This window comes from Pseudopipra pipra, chromosome 7, assembly GCF_036250125.1.
Source record: "Pseudopipra pipra isolate bDixPip1 chromosome 7, bDixPip1.hap1, whole genome shotgun sequence".
Taxonomy (NCBI): Eukaryota; Metazoa; Chordata; class Aves; order Passeriformes; family Pipridae; genus Pseudopipra; species Pseudopipra pipra.
The window spans coordinates 7,051,586-7,071,216 of record NC_087555.1 but is presented as its reverse complement, the minus strand read 5'-3'; the positions used below and the strand labels follow the sequence as shown (position 1 = coordinate 7,071,216).

At 41.3% G+C, this 19,631-nt stretch overlaps 1 protein-coding gene across 2 annotated transcripts in view; it reads left to right on the top strand.

Moving 5' to 3' along the window:
* BARD1 (BRCA1 associated RING domain 1) overlaps positions 1–19,631 on the top strand; it is a 41,799-nt gene that overhangs the window by 3,015 nt on the left and 19,153 nt on the right. For both annotated transcript variants that reach the window (XM_064660369.1, XM_064660368.1), the window contains exons 3-6: positions 945–1,090; positions 7,841–8,841; positions 16,185–16,265; positions 16,935–17,107. In XM_064660369.1, coding sequence (XP_064516439.1) covers positions 945–1,090; positions 7,841–8,841; positions 16,185–16,265; positions 16,935–17,107 — 1,401 coding nt within the window. The remainder of the gene's footprint in view (positions 1–944; positions 1,091–7,840; positions 8,842–16,184; positions 16,266–16,934; positions 17,108–19,631) is intronic.

Genomic DNA, 19,631 nt, shown 5'->3' with positions numbered 1-19,631 from the left:
TTGATATTACTGCCTTGATATTGCTTGCTGTCTGTTCCTCTGAGTGTTTAACATGATCTGCTCACATTTACTTGTATGCCTTTGGCTAGAATTGTGTGTGCTACGTAGGGGTGAGTAAGGGAGACTTCGAAAATTAATTCAGTCTTGGGTATTTGAAACCATGAGCTGTATTTAATAGGATAGATTGTAGATGAGAAGTAACAATGGCCCTCGAATGTTGCAGTTCAGATGGGAAAGCATAAGGGCTTCTCACTGGCCTAATCAAAAGAATAGAAGATTTTAGGCTGATACGGGGAGAGTAGTACTGCTGAGGAGGTACAGGTGTTAAATGACCATTACCAAGTAAATGTTTCCCCACCCACCCCACCTTGATCATCTGACATAAGTGCTCTGAAAGAGAGAGCAGTGATAGAATACTCTGAACACCTGCAGATCCTCGTGGGACTTCATACAGAAAAGTGTTCAGACAGGTGAATCTTCACAATATCAAGAAAATTTTAAGTGGGGAAAAAGCAGAAATGATAGTTTACTGTGGCTTTCTGGCACTTGTTTAAAAATGGAAGACTGCAGAATAGCAGGTGTGAAAGGACGTGTGGTTTTAACTGTTCAAGCCTAATTGTTACCTGGAGGCAGACAGCAGTGGAGATTTAGCATTTCTTGAAAATTTGGGTCAGCTTCTGATTGGGGAAGTCACAAGACACCACATTTTTCATGACAGTGTCCTGACAAGGCTCTGGACTTGGCTTGCTTAATTATGTTTGGCTTGTCACTTGCCAAGATAAATATGTGCTGTCCTGCATTTGTGACTCCCTGGTGGGGTTTACAACAGTGGTCTGTCAGGGCTAAAATAAGAGCTTCTCGCTGAGTGCTTGGCTGTGGGGCGGTTGATAGCGAGTACAGTTCGTAACTTGTGCTGGAAAATGGACTTTTCATTTGCCTTTCAGATCCTGCGTGGGCGACTGTGTTGGCACGGAGTGCCCCGTGTGCCACGTGCCAGCCTGGCTGCAGGATGCCCAGATCAACCGGCAGCTGGACTCCATGATCCAGCTGTGCAGCAAACTGCGGGAGCTGCTGGGCACGGACAGCCCCGGTAAGGGTCACCCGGCACGGCCGCAGGGTCCCGGCCGCTCCCTCTCATCTCCCAGGCTGTGTGGGGAACGAGCAGTGCAGCCCTGCTTAGCATTCCGAAGGGCTCTTCCAAATCATGTTTGGAAAATTTGATTTGAAGAGAACTGTCTGTATGGATTGCTCATTCTTTGAATCTGTTTTACGAAGAAATCCGCATGAGCGGGTTAGTCCATAATTCATTAGAACCTGTCTTCCAAAATTAGATGGAAGTGGGAGAGATTGCCAAGTCACGTGGCACAAACCAGGGGCCCCAGTTGTCATATCCTGTGCTCTTAGGTGAGCCCCAGTGTGTAATGTTCTGCACTGTGTGAGGGGGCCCTGTTAAAGAATCAATGCATGTGTTCTCTCACCCCTCGTGTTCCTGTGCACTGAGGCGTGTGTGCTGTCCCGGTGATTTTCAGTTTAGGGTTTCTGCACATGGCAAAAATTATGCACATTCCTTGCCTAAAAGGGGAAGGAAGCAAGTCTTAACTCATTTATTTTCTGGTCCCTAACAATCTGCTGCAGTGGAGTTTTGTCACTGCTGACTGTGCTGGAAGATTGCAGAGAATGTACTCTGGGAATTCATCTTTATCAAATTTTAGGCTGTTTGTGAAAGGAGTTAAAAATGAGGTGAAATAAGCGTAGGTGAATGTATGTCTCTTTTGCAAGCTCAGAAGGAGCATTTATGTAATATCAAGTTTTAGAAAACATTTATTTAGCTGTCAGATATAGAAAAGGTATTTCTTCCTTCATTGTTGCTTCCTAATATGTTTGTCTAAATTAAAGATTCTTTTTTTATGTCTAATCCCATCAGCACCTTCATTCATTTATGGAGTAGCTCTTTATTGACATCAGAATGCATTTAAGTGAGGAGGCTGGAAGCCTGTGTCCAACTATAAAGGAATACATTTTGTATAAATATAAAATCCTATGGTGATTAAATATTCTGGAGCACAGAAAACATAGATGATGGCTTAAACAGGATTTCAGGGAAATATTTTAAGTGATGAAGGCTTTGAAAAACACACTTGGAAGAGAATCTCTGAGAGGATCTATTTGTGATGCTGTAAATAAAGCATTTAAAATACAACATGGTATTATTGGTAGTATTGATACTGTTTAGATGCTTTGGAGGACTCTTACAGATGGATTAACTCTTAGAAGTGGTATGATGTTTAACTGTACTAGGAATTGAGCAATACATTTAGTCCCATAGTTCTTAAAAATAAAGTCTGCATGGTGTGGCTGAACAGCAGAACGAAATGAGGTTCTTTTTATCATCCCTTGTTCTGACTTCAGACATGAAATTGGAGTTTACGAGAGCGTTATATTTGGAGCTAAAGTTAGGAACTGGTGTGGGAGAGGACTTTCTACCACTTGTAATCTTTGCAGTGTGCTAAGGATTAGTACAGTGGCCCTTTGGATGTTTCATACCAAGGTTAAGAGAAAAACCTCAGGAGCTGGTGATAGTTCACTGTCAGGAATGGCTTGGATGCATCAGTAAATGAGCACACCTCTGAGAACAACCAATTCTGTGCTGTAAAAAAAACCCATATTGTTGAAAATCACAGGATGTAGCTTCAGAGATTTTGAGAGCAAATCCTTTGGGATGTGTTGTCCCTCATCTTGGGCAAATCCGTCGCCTCCCATAGATATATGCCTTGAACTTAATGTATCCAAAGTGAAATATGTCTGAGTTTGGAGAATCAGGGCCTCTCCTGTTGGGGGCTTGCTTTCATGCTCTTACAGCACTGTACTTCTGTCAACAATATTTTCTTCTCTTTTTTTTTTTTTGTTAGAAGGTCAGAAATTGTACTTTTATGTTCCAGTAAAGGAAATAGACCGAAAAATCAATCTTTCAGTGGAGGAAAGGAAGAGAAGCAGTTGAAACAAAGAATATTTCCATGTATTTGTTTTATGTCTCTTTTGTGTATTTGCTTTATATGCCTTGTTTTGTTGTTGTGGCTCATATCAAGGCTTCTCTTTGAGAACCTTGTTGACACTGAAATTTCTAATGCAAGTGCATCCTGCTACCCTTTTTTTAGTCTATGACAGAGCTAGTGAATGCAGCAAGTTGTGTGTTTTTCTTTAAAAAGCCCCAGAACTGCTGTGACTGAAAAGGATAGGGTTAAGCTCACATATTGAATGTTTCAAGTACAAAAATCCCTGTACCCTGAGGTTCCACAGTAGATATGAGAGGGATCTCACTTTGTATTCCGTTGGGATAAGAATAGCTTTTGCCAAGCAGCATGTGCATTGTAAGAAGCAGCAGCAGGTAATTCAGGAAAGGCTGCACAAAACAGCTAATATTTCCCTTCTAAATTAAAGGGAAACACAACAAATGACACTGCTGGGACAACTGAAGGAAGATTGACAAATGACAAACCTGAAACTGGATAGAAAATGCAAATTAGGGGTAGAAAATTCAAACTATAGGTAGCAAATGCTGGTCTCAAAAATAGTTCACTTGTTAGAGATGTTACATTCTTAGTCTATGGCGAGGTGAGGAGAGTTGTGTGACCTTCTCACTGCCCTGTTTGTACCTTTACAAGGGCAATGGGGAGCTGGGTGGCTGGCAGGATTCACAGGTGGGTGTCTGCACCTCAAAATCTTTGGCTCTGATCCTGCAGCACCCAGGGCATTGTGAGAACTGGCTCTGGGGGGATGATGGGCTTTGTGGGGGAGAAACAACAGGAACTTGTTGAATCGTGGGCATAGTGTATATAACACAATAGAGAGGAAGGAAGCTGATTTACAGTGATGGTTTTGAAAGTGAATTCCTAAATACTTCAGCAGATTTTTTTGTGTCTTGCTCTATAAAATGAAGAGATTGTTGTTGATTTTCAGAAGGATTGTTTATAGATGATTTTACCTTATTCTGTGTAACATAATGTGCTTCACTCTAACACAGTCAAACTAAGCCTTCCTCCCCTCTTCTCAGACAGAGCTGGACCTTGCAGGTGCTGGTCAGAGCTTCCTAAGCTCATGCTGATGATGGTGGACAGTGGGAGAGATCAACTTTTTATCAGCCTTTATAGTATCATGACTTAGTTTCGCGTTTGCTGATGTGGAGGGAAAGATGTTGAACTTCTGTTGTAACAGATTACATTGCATTTCATGTGTGCTGTAACATTTTTCATAATAGCTAAAGATGAGGTTTTGAATAGTTGGAATTTCTCCCTTTCCCCACCCTGTGTTGAATACTTAGCTTGCAAAATAATCATTCTTCAGTGAAGGCACTAATGTTGCACAGATGGTACCAAAGCTCTTCCCTTTGATTTTTAATAAGGGACTAGCTTGTCAAAGAGATTTCTCAACTTCTGTTCTGAAACCCGTAATAGAGAATAATTTGAAAGGCACACAATGTGCATCATTATATTCCTTTGATGCAGATTAATGATAGCTAAACCACATTTTCTAATTGCTCCTTTTTTCTCCCCTGCTCTAGCCTGTTATTGCAGTGCAGCAGAACTTGGAGATGGAGCTCTAGTTGCAAGGCACTGCCTATCTCCTCATATTTTTTTCTACTCTCAACTCTTTTAACATTCAAGAAATTCAACTCTATTAAATGTCAGCATTAAGAAACGTGTGCTTATTATGTGCAAATAAGTCTAATTTAGAAAGAATTCAGTTAATGTATTGTGTGTATGAATGTTACGTTTAATAGGTAATGGAGAGTAAATTTACTGCATTTATTAAAGGCTGGTTCTAATACTGTTATTGTGCATGCTCTTTACAGTATTGCAGATGCTTAAAATCTGGGATTAGTAAGGCATGCTCTACTGATTTACCTTGTCTCAATGCATCTCTAAAAAATGTTGGGAGGACACTTATGTATTAAAAAGATAATTAAATCTAAATCATATATAGTAATTTTTTTTCATTCCTGTTGAGATGCAAGCTCTGGCTTCCAGCTTGGAGACAGCAAAGAATTCATTGGGATCGATTTTTCTGTGAGCAGTTTTCTCTGAAGGTAGTTTAACTGAATGCACTTAGCTGCTGGATAATGCCCTCTTAATATAAATTAACATTTACATATTAAACCATAAGAACTTCCTTTCATCATCTTAGCACTGTGCCTCTTCTCTCTGTCTCCCTCTCACAGCTCTGGGTCCATCAAAAGATTCAATTTTCAGGGAGGATAGATTGGTCATTTGACCAAATTACTTCTGCTCCCTCTGTTGTCCTCTTTGGAAACGGAGGAAAGGGTAGCAGAGTCTAAGAATTACCATTTTTTGCAGATGCTACTGTTCAGGTACAGTTGACATTAGCTACAGAGTATTCCAGAGGATGGAGGAATGGCTGGGAGACACCCCCCAGCCTGGCAGAAGGGCAGCTTCTCCCCCAGCAGGCTGTGGAGGTGCCCCGGGTGTGCTGGGATGGATCTCTCTGACAGCAGGTGTGGTCATCTCATCGTGTTCTCAGGTGCCCCCCTGTTCTACAACATGCAGTGTGCTCTTTTGCACCTGAAGTAGCTGCATGTGAGGAAAAATAATTCTGGGAGATTATCTGGTGTATTGTTATATTTTCAGCAGGTTTTTAATAACCTGACTAACAAGGCCCTGCTGAGCAGCCAGTAATGAACAGATTGGTTTGGGAACCCTCGTGGTGGATTGTTCCCAGGCTTTCTTGCTGCCAGAAGTGGTATGTCCCGAGCTTCCAGAGTAAATTCTTCACCATGTTATGCTGCTTTAGATCTTATTTCTGAAGGGCAGTGCCTTTGATTGAATTTGTCACTTGGACTTTAAAGCCTCGCTGTGCTATACACATCAGAAAGAATTCTGGCCATCACAAAATTGTTGCACAAATTACTTCTGCAAGCTGATTTTATTCTGTCTCTTTACTTGGGGAAGACTGATGGTTCTAGCAAGGTAAATATTTTGCAAGGAAATCTGCTAGTTGTGTAAACAGTGAAGGCACGACAAGTAAATAGTTACTTGTGTTTTATATTTTGCATCTGTTTGCAATCAAGCTCTTCCTTTTTTTAGATGTTATTGTCAGAACACGATTGGATACGATCTCAGAGACAGCTAGTTCTGAGATTTCAGTCTCAATTTTGGTCCCTTTCTTCCTGTTTGCACCAACTCCAACCCCTACAGAAAACCAAATAGCTGCAGTTCTGTACTTGATGATTGTCTTTAGATACCTAAATGATTGATTAGCTAGCCTCAAGCTGTATTCCTAAAGACTTTTGGTCTGATGGCTTACATGTTCCTCTGGCTAAATCTAATATGTAACATATTTTAATTCAAGGAGTAAGTAGGGTAATTGAAATCAAGACTGAGGAAACATTTAACTTTGAAATATTACTTTAAAAGAAAACTGCAAATGCCTGTTTTAGTGTTCAATTACTAGCAATGCAGTTCTCTTTTAAGTGAAATTTCAAACATACATTTTCAGGGCTAAGGGATTGGGACTAGTTTGTTTGCTGTCTGTGAGTTTATCACAGCTTACTGTGGAAAATGGGCTATGGTTACTAACACCAGAAATAAGAGAAGGTGTGGAGAAAATAAATTACCCATTGAAAGTTAATGCACCAAGTGAAAGTGATAGATTGTTGCAGTGAGTGTCTGTCACTTTTAATAATTGAGGCTTTGTATAGTTTTATTTCAAGAACATTTAATCCCCCACGATAATCTTGGTCTTAGTTCTGTTTCAAAAAAAAATAGAAATAACTTTCCTCACTAGGCAAAGTTCATGTTGGTTTTGGGTTTGATTTGCTGTAAATCACCACGACTTTTGTGCATTGTTGTCCCTGAGGTTTGAGGCAACAGGAAGAATGCCTTGTGCATTTACTTTGAAGGACTTGTCCAAGTAGCCTAAAATAACTTGGGTTTCCATGAAGAAATTGGTAAAAAATATGTTCTAGTTTTTTTGCACCAAAAAAAGTTGTCTAATTAAATTAGTGTCTAACTTAGAGGTCACTTTTTGCTCCTTAATTTATTCTTAAGCCATCGAGAACAGTATTTATAGTTCTTGTCCTCAGCTGTTATTTGCTGGGAGTACAGGATATTCCTCTGTCATCTTGGTTATTGATTTGTAATGTGCTGTACAGTGTGATTTATAAAATTGCTCCACTGCATATTTTTAGAGAAATGTTTGAGGTCATCAAAATGTTTAGCTTCCTTGAAGTTACTTACTACCAAGGGGTAAAGGATCAAATGACAGGACACAATTACTTACAGATTTTCTTTGTATTCCTCTGATTCATCTGTTCTATCTGTGGAATCAGTCAATGTTTCTCAGGAATGTTCAACACTTTTCTAAGGATATTATTTTTGCTTGCCTAGAGCTATTCTTTTTCATCTTCAGATGAACCATATTATCTTTTTAGAAAATTGCCTCTGTGCTCTTTTGTGTATGCACATACTACTTCGTTAAACCTATTTCCAAGGAAAACTCAGGGAGAGAACCAACTTCTGTCCTTTTCTGAGATGATCAGAAATCCTCTGTGCATGTGCTGAAGGAATTTCTCTACCAGGATGCTCACTTGCCCAGTGGATCACTTGAGCTGCACTAGGATTCCTGAACTCCAGAGCAGCAGGTGACCTTGCCAGGGGTTTTAAAGCATTACCAGTGTCTTCTTAGAAGTAATGAAGGCACTCTTAGATGGTGTTTAGTAACACTTCAGCAGTTATGGCAGTTGTTTTTATGACCTTTGTTTGCTCTATGATGTTCTGTAGAGCTTTGTAACTCTATAATTATTTCTCCTCTTCCCTGATGCACTTAGATTCAGCAGAAGATGCATCCACACCACCTGACTCAGACTTGGGCAAAAACAACAAGAAGGAACAGATAAAAATGTGGTTCAGCCCAAGAAGCAGGAAGATCCGATGTGTCCTGAACAAGAGTCAGCCTGAGACTAAAATAAGTGACCCTGGTGAGGACACATCTTCAGTTTATGATTTCTTTCCTTCCCCTCCTCACCCAAAGCCCCCTGAGCTGACAAAAAAACCAACCCAGAGGCAGAATAAGAAGATGAAGAAGAAACATCTGGCAGACATTAACAAAGTGTGGAGCTTAGAGAAGCCTGGGCAGAAGGGAGTTGAGGAGAAGACTCCCAAGGAAAAGTGTGTGACCATCTGCAGTCAGCCAGTGATCCTGTGCACTCCGGAACTGGAGAGCCCCGAAGAGAGACCTCAGCAGGAGGCTGTGAAGGAAGATGACTCCAGCAAAAATACAGGAAATGTGGAAATGCCAGCACAGGTAGAATCCCCAGAGAAGAACGATAACAGTGAGGTTGTGTGCCCTGCACAAGAGAGCAAAGAAAACAATTGTGCTCCAGAGACCTCGCTGTCAACAGAAAATGAAACCACGCTGTTAAAACGTGGGAGGGAGCAACCCGGGCTTCAGGTCACTCCTCATCCTAAAAGACTGAGGAGGAGATCTGAAAGGGGCATTGCTGGGAAGGCAGGCAGGCAGGCAGATTGCTTGGAGGAGTTACCTCAGGGCTCCCCCATCTCCCCAGCAACTGAACACCAGACACCTGTTCAGATTTCTTCCTCTGCATCAAAACTCACTGGTACTGTAAGGAAGACAAGAAGCTCTGCAGTCCTTCAAGCAACAGATAGTCCTTCACTTTCAAAATCTCCCTCTACTCCATCTACTCCTAAGACTTGCAGTCAAGTATCGATACCATTCAGTCCTTCTGGGTTGAAATCCCCTGGTGGCAACACAATTTCCAGAAGAAATTACAAAGGAGAGACTTTGCTCCACGTTGCTTCCATCAAGGTAGGACCATCATCTTCTAGTTTAACTTTTAACAGAGGTTTAAAAAGATAATGTTGTTTTAAAAGTATTCTGTAAATCAGTTACTTCAGAACATCCTGTGTCGGTGGGGGGGAAATCTCATTTTGTGATCTTTATCTTCTAGGTTTATTGGGAAGTTTCCAACCCAGTTCTCTGATTTATAAAGAAATGACTTTTGGAATGATCAAAGATGGTTGTACTTGGAAACTCAGTGTGTTACAGTCAGTTATACCCGTGAGTTCTAGGAAGTGATAAGCATTTAGATGTTTTGGCCTTGTGTGCCAGAAAGCTGTCTCTGATTTGTCATAAGGAGCTTAGTAAGTCTTTCAGACCTCAGTGAGTGATCCTGATCAGTTTAACTTGAGCAGGACAAGATCTGAATTACCTGCATAAAGATAACTCTATGGAACCTTAATTGGGGTTAATTCCATAATCTTTAAAGTCTGCCACCAGGTGCAAGTGTTGGCTCAAGAGGAATGGGGTGCTGCACCCTGTGATTCCCATGCTGAGCCCTGTGCTCTGAAGGGAAGGGACAGAGTTGGGATGTTCTCAGTGGGCTTCAGTTTTATGTAGGATCAGTGTTATTCTTGGAATGACAGCTGTTATTGTGCTGTTATTACCCTAGCCAGTTCCTGCTGTGGTAGAACTCCATGGCTTTGCTCTTTGCAAGGGCTGTCCTTGCCCATTACTTTGTAGAACTGCAGGGAGGGTAAAACTTGTCCCACTCATCCGATGCACTCGTGGCAGCTCCCTTCGGAGAGGTTGTTTCAAGGAGTTTGTAGTCTGGCAATTTAAATGTACTTTGTGCTAAATCATAATACACAAATACTGTGTGGTTAATAAACTGCCTCTGCTGGAAGAATTGATTCCTCTGTAAGCATCCTGACATTTATACAGCACTTCTGTGTGGTGAGACAGGCTGTTCTTGAGCAATAACTGTGCCCTCTTTCAAAGGCATTCTAATAAGCCACTCCTGCTGCACGAGACCTTTTTAAACAGAAGTGGCAGCTGAGTTTGAGTTCAAATCTCCTACTTGATGCCATTAATATGGAGTTAGGGAGGAGAAAATGAAACATTGTCCTCACAGGACTCAAGAGCTTCGAAGGATAGATCTCTTGTTACCTCTCCTCGTAAGTCCTGTATATTCCTCTTTATTAAAACACTGTTTACAAATTACCCTTGCATGATTTACTGGGAATTTGTAATGAATACCGTCATGACTGGCTGGCTCTAAAAAAAATTGATGTACCTTGACTAGTTTTCACACAGGTGTGGTTTCCAGCAATGTGTCTGACACTTCTTTGGAACACGAGTATTTAATCCAAGAAAACAGCCCCTCTGCAGCTTATTGTGATCCTTGGAGTATTGACATATTGGGGATGTTTCCAGTAAGGTGTTTTTTCATTGCAAAGCATTTTGAAGAGAAATGACTAGAAATGGAACAGTTCATGCTGTAGACAGAGGATAAGCACGTTTTGATTATCCAGGTTCAGTGGTGCCGCTGGCACTGCTTGTTGGCATTGGCACAGCCCTCTGAGAAAGGACAGGGCTGCCCCAGGGGGCTGGAAAGCTCATCTCCAGCTGGACTGTGGGCAGTGGGGTGGGCTTCTCTCAGTCCTCAGTGTGAATTCCTTTCAGTGTTGCCTTCTAATGTTTATAATTATTGAGCTAAAATGGGAAGTGCCTTCTGTTCCTCATTAGTTCTGCTGTGGTTTTTTATCCATCAGTTCCATATTCATTGAGGTGCTCATTAGCAAAGGCTTGTTTAGCTAGGTAGGGCTTCAGGGTGATCCCAAAGTTACTGCTGTCTTTTAAATGGAACTAAAATAAGGCCAGGGAAGTTATCTCTTGGTTATGGTCACAGTTTCCTTGCACGTATCTTTGTTTCCAGTTACTAAACTTCCAAGGCAACTCTGAGAAAGATGTTTTGCTGTCTCAGTTCCTCATCTGTAAAGGAGGTTATACAGGTGACCTCCTTTCTTTTGTGGTGTTTTTGGTTCTTGTTATGTGGCTTAATAATCAGGGGATTATTATGGCATTCTGAAGAAGCTGCTGTATCCCCTGGTAGCCAGGAAATGTAGGCACAGTCACTAGTCCCTGTCAGAGTAGATGAAGTTCCTGGAGCCAACATGATGGGAGGACTTGCTCTTTCTAAAGAAGGGGTTTGAGAACATCTTATTTTGTGAAGCAGTGACCAAGAAATAGCAGGGATTGATTGCCATGGATGAATGCCACTGCAAGAAAACGTGGTTTTTTTGCATGCAAGTATCTTTTGTAACCTTTATGTTTCTAGATCACTCTTCCAACTTGTAGAACCCTGCTATGGAACTGATAAGTGTTTCCTCAAAGGCATTGGTCTTGAAAACATCAGGCCTTATACTGTATGTATATTCTCATTGAGGGGTTGAGTTTGGGGTGGGGGATTGTGGGTTTTTTTGTTTGGTTGGTTGTTTTTTTTCTTTTCCAAAATAGAATGTCATTTTCCATTTCCATTGTCCAAAATGTCATTTTTTTCTGTTTCTGGAAGGAGTGTTTCTCTTCCAGTTTTGTTTTATAGGCAATTTTTTCCTTGTTCTTTCTACAGCCAGTAATGTTTTTCCATGTGTATAATGGGCAACAGACATGTAGCTGCCACCCTCCCCCCCAAAGTGAAATAAAGTCTAATTCTCTGGGACTTCATTAATTATAAAAATAAATCTGTATTATTTTCATTAGCTGTTAGGGTCTAATATCCAGAATTTAATTAAAGCTAATTGAATTCTCCCTTTTTTTCTTATTTAAAAGAGATCATAAACAACATTATCACGCATGAAAAGTGAGTGTTGTGCTGTTTCAAGTGATTCTGAGGGATTGTCCCCATTTACTTCTACTAGTTATTACCTTACTGAAAACAAAAAAATCAAAATGGTTCTCAAGAAAGGTTCTGGTGTGGCTGAACTTAGTGCTGAGCTAAACTAATAAATGAAAATAAAGGTGACTCTTCCTGCAGCAAACAGCAGTCATGTTTATCTTCATGGTCATTAAAGGTAAAAATTCCAATTAGTTAAAATACAAAATGTGACCTTTTCAACTCAGAATGTTCTAAACTAGTGAGAAATTGCCCAATCCAAAGCCCTACCACAAGGGAGTTTTTTACAGTAGGATAACAAATTGTTCCCAGGCCCAGCTCTTACCTGGCAGTTAAAACACAGCACAGCCCTGCTTGCTGAGTTAGTGTGGGGAGAGAAAAACCCCACTGCTTCTTGGTGCAGCATTTCAGCTCTTGGCTGTGCCTGTTCCTGCTGCATTGCCAAGGGAGATGCTGGGGCAGTCCCCAGGGGAATTGTGCCACTGTGGGTTCTGGGAAGGGGGATAGTGAACTGCAGTGCCAGAGGGCTGCTGAGGACCAATAGCAACAGGCACACTGTTTCCAGGGTGGGAAGGAGCTGGGAGAAGGCTCGTTGTGCTTCAAGTCAGAAGGAATCAGAGAGTTGTCCCTGCTCTGAGGAAAGAAGAAATTGGATCTGTGCAGAGCACCTGCTTAGTTTGACGAGAGAGAGGTGGTGTACTGGGACCAGTTCTGGTTACCTCCTGTTCCAGGGGCCCTTTAGTTCTGACAGCTGACCTGGAGGGCCTTTGGAAAGGCTTCACCTGTGACTGACCTGCTGTTCTGGACTTTTGGTGGTCTTTACATCATTACACCTAACATTAATAACTAGGAGATAATCCCTTCCCAGCCTGTGAGACTGCTCTGCCTTTTTGTTGCTGTGTTACCACTTAATGACACATTAGGAGGATGTTGAAAGAAGATCCTGTGTTTTTTAGTCATGGTCAACATCAGAATACCTTGTAAATCCTGTTTTCAGGTGTCTGGCCTAGTCAGCTGAGCAGGTCCTTTGGTGCCAGATATGTGTGTGCCATGGCTGAGTGTTGGGTCACAGAACATCTACCCCCCTGGAGTAGTGAGACCAAGGCAAATATGAAATAGCACTGTGGTTTCAAATGCAGAAGTTAACAATGTGAAAACTGGACATGAGTCAAAGCAATCCATCTTCCCAAGTGCTGATTTGAAAGCTTGGAAACAAATTAGCATTTCTTTTTCAATAATGCTTGGTTGTTACTTCTGTTTCTGAGGCAGATTGAACTTCTTGCATGCATTCTCTTTAAAGGTTAAGCACAGCTGCTTGTGTGTTTGTTATTATTAAATGGTCTGCTGGGTAGGGGATTGATTTGGAGAAATTTGAGGGGAAAAATTTGCTGGTTGCTGGAAAGAGTTGATTGGAGCATTTGCAATTCCTGTAAGCACTCTGTAATTCATATTTGTCCTCTTTTGACTATTTATGAGTTGTAAATAATCTAGTTCCCTCCCAACTTAAACAAACAAATGTCTTTGGGTTTGAAAGGGGTTTTTTTCTGTTTATTTGTTTGACCTAAAGATTGAAGTCGCTTGGTTACATTTGGAAATAAAGGGAGAAATGTTTGGTAGAAGTAGTACAAATTTTTAGCTTCATCTTCATGTACTGTCCTAATTCTTTGGATCTTTTGAACTGGTAGAATGTTTTTATTAACTTAATAATTTAAACAACACTTCTGGGTGGAAAATATCTATAGTTAATGGAGATTGTAAAGGGTACAACAGGAAAAAAAACCCCTGTAAAATAGGACTGAAAGGACACTTGCAGTTCTTTAACCATATGCCTGTGTTAAAATCAGGACACAATTGACTTGAGAGAAAAGGGGAAAAAAAAAACAACCAACGACCTCGTGTGAGCCAAGTAAAGATGTGTTTCTGGGCTTATGCCATCTGTGGCTGCAGGAACTAAATTCTCCTTGGGAGGAAGTGTTAGTAAAGCTGTGCAAATACCCTTCTCTGCAAGCTACTGCCGGCTCCAGGTCTGCCAACAGATGGCCCCAGTGCCTTTCCTGCTCGTGTGGTTTTCCCAGCTCCGGTAAACTCTGTCAGGGAGGGAGAGCAAACCCGTGGCTTTATTGTGTTGTCACTACACATGAGCTTTGTTATGAGCTTAAAACGTCCTTTGCTTTGTTCCTTCCGAACGGACAATTCTGCATTCTGCAGTAGTTCTCTGCCTCTTCAGGAGCTGGATGTAATCCTTCATTGATAATGAGATTCCAAAATAAACACTTCCCAGTGAATTGGTAACGTTCGCATTTTTCTACCTGCTGTCTGTCGTGTTCTCTCTTTCCAAACGAGGAGTGTCTCCATTTACCTTTCCACTCTGCTGTGCTACAGACTGCACAGACACACTCCCAGGGTCCCTCCTTGCATCCTCTGCTTGTGGCTCCCTACTGGAGACTCATGATTTCCTGCTGGCATTGCTGGGTGGAGTAATCTCAAGGAAGTAAATCGACTAAGTTGATCCCAGTCGTAGTCAAAGTGCAGTTTCATGAAGCATCTTGGAATCAGTAATTCCATACTAATAGCTGTGGTCTCTTCTGCTTTCTTGTGGAGGAAAGACATATGGGATAGACACATTTGGAGCTGAGACTTGCACCTACCAGGTCCTTACTCTTTGTTGTTTAGAGTTTAGAAAAGCATTTATTGACTTTTGAATGTTAGTGATTACATCAACTGTGAGAGAAGAGGTCAGTGTAAAAAAAAAATCAAAACCAAAACACCTCTCCCCACCCCCTTCCCTGAGGAGAAAAACAAAACCCAGAACAACCTCCAAAAAAACTGAACTGGCCAATGTTAAAAAAAAAATGCACTTTTTTCTTTACTTTTGGATGCTGTCAGCACTGGTGTCCACCCCAGCAGCATTTCCTTTGGTAAAACTGCAGCGCTGTCTCACAAATCAACGTTCAGGACTGATCTGGGAAACTGTGGTGCTGCCTAATGCCCACACAGATTATTAGCTGTGCTTCCTGCTCTAAAGGAGTACTCCTGAAATGTCAAACCCTTGCTGTACATGTTTGCAAACTGAACTTTAAATGATAAGCTCAGATCTCGCTCATTATAGATAATTGTAGCTTCTCTCTGTTGGAAGAGATCTTAATGCTGAGCAGTGTCTTGGCTGCCTCTGAGTAGCTCCTCAGATTTGATGCATGTCTGTTCCCTTGCAGCCATGAGGAATATGCTGCTCTTAGAATTCTTGAATTGCTTTGAAAGGTAACATTTTGCTGGGACATCTAGGTTGGGAATAAGATGCATGAAATTTATCTCTGATGTGTTAATTTGCTTGATGGTTGTAAAGCCAGAGATTGTCAGCGGTTTTTTTGGTGAATTTTGAGTTTACAGTCGTTGCCTACTGGATTTATTTCTCCTGAGCAGCCTATCTTAATATTCTCTCTAACTAAAGAGTAAAGATTAAGGCTATTTTGTTTTTTTGAAGTGTTCCTCAGTAACAAAAAAAAATTGGATTAAGTTTATTTTTGTTGTATTTAAAGCTTAATTTAATATTCTCTCAGCTTTTCTTTCTAAGGCATGCTGTGAGTAACAGGAATTCCTTGACTTTCCACTACCACTGTCTCTTTGGCTTGCTTTTTCCACCTGCTCTTAAGATGGCCTGTGCTGCAGAGATTTTTGTGCCTCAGCTTCCACAGGAGCCTCCTCCTTACCTTTTTATAGCTGCACCTGGATGTGCTCCAATCTTACTACCAACTTTCTCTCTTGTACTTTGCTTTTCAGAGTGTCAAAACCTCTGATTCACAAATTCTGCTCTTTTGCTTCCTTTGCCTTAGCCTCTCTCCATAATCCACCCTTTCCAACACACGTCTCCTTGCTTATAGTAAAAACTGAATACAGCTTCTTTCAAAAAGCAGATTTAAACTATTTTGGTAAAATAACTGTCAGAGAAAGTATTGATGAGGTTCAACATGGGTAGTAATTGCAGTGTTAAATAAAACTCTTTTCCTTTTGACTTGTGGAAAAACAATTTCTAGAAGCTTGTCAAGCTTATTAATTTATTTCACCTATGTTTTCAACCAGTTATTTAGATTAGCTTGAAAAAAAAAAATCCAGTCTGAAGGATAAGGAAATTCTGAATAAAAGTTCCTGTCTTTAATCCTTGCAGTTGACTCTAGTGGGCAGATTGCAATCAGCACAAACTTTTCCCTTGGTTTGGAGTTAAATCTGTTCTATGCATTGTTTTTATCTAAGAATATGTATTTGTGCTAAATGTGGTGGTGCTTCCAAATGAACAGTAACGATAAACTGTGATCTCCAAACCAGTTGAGCTTTTGTTGCCCCTGACAATATCTACATGGAAGGCTTATATCATTGTATTCTTATTGCAGCTACATTTAGAGTTTGGCATCTCTTAAATTTCTGTTGCCTTTGTGTATCTTCTTCATTAGTTTTTCACAACTGTGTTTTTTTCCCTATGTAGGGTGACTTAGCAGCTGTGGAACAGCTGCTGGCAAACGGGGCAGACCCCAATGTCAAAGATAATGCTGGCTGGACACCACTGGTGAGTACTGAAGTCCTCTTTTTCTGTCATCTGTCTTCTAATCAGATTTCACTTTATCCCTCCTTTCCTCGCCCACAGTTTAGTTCCCTTTACACAGAGAATTTTGCAAAGTGAAGAAGTGATGATAAACAAGGTTAAAAGAATTCATAGCAACTACTGACCTGCCCAAATCTCACTCTCCTCTGCTGGGGTGTAGGGCAGGCCATGAAATCATTCTGCAAGTGCAGAAGATAAAACCACAATAGCTAGAAAACGATCAATTGCAAACCATGTTTATATTTTATGGGTTCTTAATGCCCTCAGTGTTTTGGAAACATGTCAAGTAGTGGAATGAAAAAATTGCTCATTCGGAATTGCAGAAAACAAACAAAAAGTTCTTTTCAACCATGACTTCTTCCTCTCCTGAAGAACACTCCTGACAGTCTCTAATCTGGAAGGCTTTGTTCCCTGGAGTCTAATTTGCACACAGCTGGCCCTTGTTCAGCTCCTCTCAGTGTTTTTGTCAGTGCTGGGTTCCCAGGTTAGTTCCTGTCAGGAATATCATGCACCATCCTGGCACATCATCTCCCCCGACCCTCTCCTGAACGTTGGAAAGTGAATTAGCCGTGTGGCAGCAGTCCTTGCCGTGAGCCCTGTGTCACCTGTCCGCTCTCCTGGCTGTGCCCCCAGCACGAGGCGTGTAACCACGGCCACGGGGCGGTGGTGGAGCTGCTGCTGCGGCACCGGGCGCTGGTGAACACCACGGGCTACCAGAACGACTCCCCGCTCCACGACGCCGCCAGGAATGGCCACGTGCACATCGCGGAGCTGCTGCTCGCCCACGGCGCCGCCCGGGACGCAGTGTGAGTACGCGGGAATGTCGCGGGAATGTCGCGGGAACTGCGGCAGCAGCCACAGCTACAACCTCCAGAGCCAGGGCTACAACCTCCAGAGTGCACGTTGAGTAAACGGGAAGCAAAGCCAGTAATAAATGTGATTTGTTTGAAGTGAGGGGGTGGGTGTTAAATGTACTCTCTGCTATGCTTGAAGCCTCCTTTTCCAGGTAGGTGTTTCCTTTCCACTTTCCTTTGTCCTAAGCTTTCCTGAGGACTCCTGAGTCACAGAGAGCTGGAGTACTGGAGACTGTACTAGGAAAGCAACAACATATGCTTACCCTAATCTTACACTTTCCTGTTGGCATCTTGTTATAGCAACTGTCGGCTCGAAGATGCTGAGCTGGATGAATTTTGAACTGCTACAGCTGTTTTTTGTCTCTCTGCTTTTACTACACTACTTGGTAGCAGAAGGCATTTTGGTCCAGTCTCCCCTATTTTCACAAATGACATAAACACAGGCTGAGATTTGAGAAGTGTTTCTTTTTTTTTTTTTTTTTTTTTTTGTTCTGGATCAAAGCACTAATCCTTGGTACACTTTTTAATTAAAAAAAAAAAAAAAAAGCTTAGAGTTTTTTTCAGTTGAGTCTTCTATACAGTTACACCTCCTGAAGATTTTGGCATTTGTGTAGAGGAGATGTTAAAGAATCTTTTAGTCTATGAATAACCCTGCAGCCTATTAGTATTTCAGACACTAAATGTAATTTTAGGTGGTGTATTGTTGTTGTGCCAGGGCCTGTGTGTAAATTTGAGTCCAATGCAAGTTGTCAATAGGTGTGTGTATGTAGTAACACAGCAGGATGAAGTCTTGCATGACACAGGTTTCCTTGGCAGCTGCATAAAGAAGCATAAATAAGTTCAGCTTAATCACTTGAATTCTTAATATTTGCTCTTGAAGCCTACAGAATTAAGGTGCTCTGTGGGAAAGCGTAGGGTTTTCATAAAGTCCCAATCTTGAAGATATCAGAGTTTAAAAAAACAGCAAGAAAAAACCAAAACAAAGCAACAAACTCTCAAGACTTAAGCACGAAAAAGTAAAACAAGGATCAGTTGTTCATCTTTGCTTTGTTCTTAAACAACAAGGACTAGCACATTACAAATTGACAGCTTCAGAAACTCATTTTCAAGACACTTTTTGACTGTCAGGAACTGGTTGTGTCACACTTATCACTTGTCTGTCTGGCATTTGAAAGCCTGGCACAGCCACCAGCTCTGATGGAAGGTTTGACAGGACCTGAGCACTGGGAGGTTTGCACAGCTGAGACTCCAAATGCCAGCAGTGGACTCTGCAGGGCTCTCATTAGCCTTGGTCTCTGCTGCATGTGTTCACACAAACAGAGGTGAAGCTGAACCTCTTTCAGCTCATTCTACATGAGCAAACATGGCTTTCTGTTGAAACAGAAGCTTTTTAATCAGGGAAGGAGAGATGTATGTAAACTTCTAACTCTGCCTTAACTTTTTACTGAATGTAGATGATGTTCAGTTAAAATCCTTTTGAGAACAAATTTAGCTGTTGTTAATCTTTGTGTGATTTGTCTGACAAAAGCAGCCCTGGGTTCTTTGACAAAAATTCGGTCTTGTATGTCCCTCCTGGATTAATTGAGGCTTCCAGTACTTCTTTTCTGGCTGAAATGCTACTGTGTGTGTTGCTATTGCATTGATGTTGGAAAGGGATTGGGCTTTTCCCCCTCCCTGTTTTTACAGAAAGCATTAGAGCCACACAGTAAGGGATGTACAAGCAAAGCATTCAGGCTTGAATGGTGAGACTCTGCTGACCTCTTCTAAACACTATCAAGAAACAGTAGAAACAAGAACAGTGTTTCTGAGACTTCTAAGAATGTCTCGTGCCTCCCTTCCTTCCTGTGCCCCACTAGCTTTCAGCAATGAAAAGTGCTGTGATCTTTCCCTGGATCATGACTGTGCAAATCTTGCTGTGTGTTTTTTCTGCCACTGCCTCTGGTAGTTGTACTCCTAAATGAGCAGTGGTTGGATTTGTCTGGGTAAGTGGATTTGAACCTTCTTTAATAGAAAAGGTTTAATTTACTCTTTTTTTTTTTTTTCCTAGTGGATACAAGTACCCTTAGAATGAAGTCACATCTGACAAGAAGTTTGTTTTTCTTCAGTGACTTCTTTCCTGGATCCCTGAAACCTGCAGAGCAGAATTTTAAAAACAGGAGGCAAAACCAGGCTGAGCGCTCAAGATGGTGCCATTATAGTTCTTTTCATTATGACTAGTTATAGTTGGCTTCTTGGTACCTAATGGAGGATCTGCTCACCTTCCCATTGTTATTTTAGCATCTTTACAGTAGAAATTGAGGAGTAATGAGTAGATCTTGCATCTCTTCTCAAGGGTTTATTTTCTTGAGGAATATACCCGAGGCGTCCCTTAATTTTAGAGGTGTGCAGTGCATGAGCTAAGACTATGCCAAGCCAATTTTTCCAGATGAAAAAATTTGTCTCATTTTAGTTTACTTTTTTCTTATTTTTTTTTTTT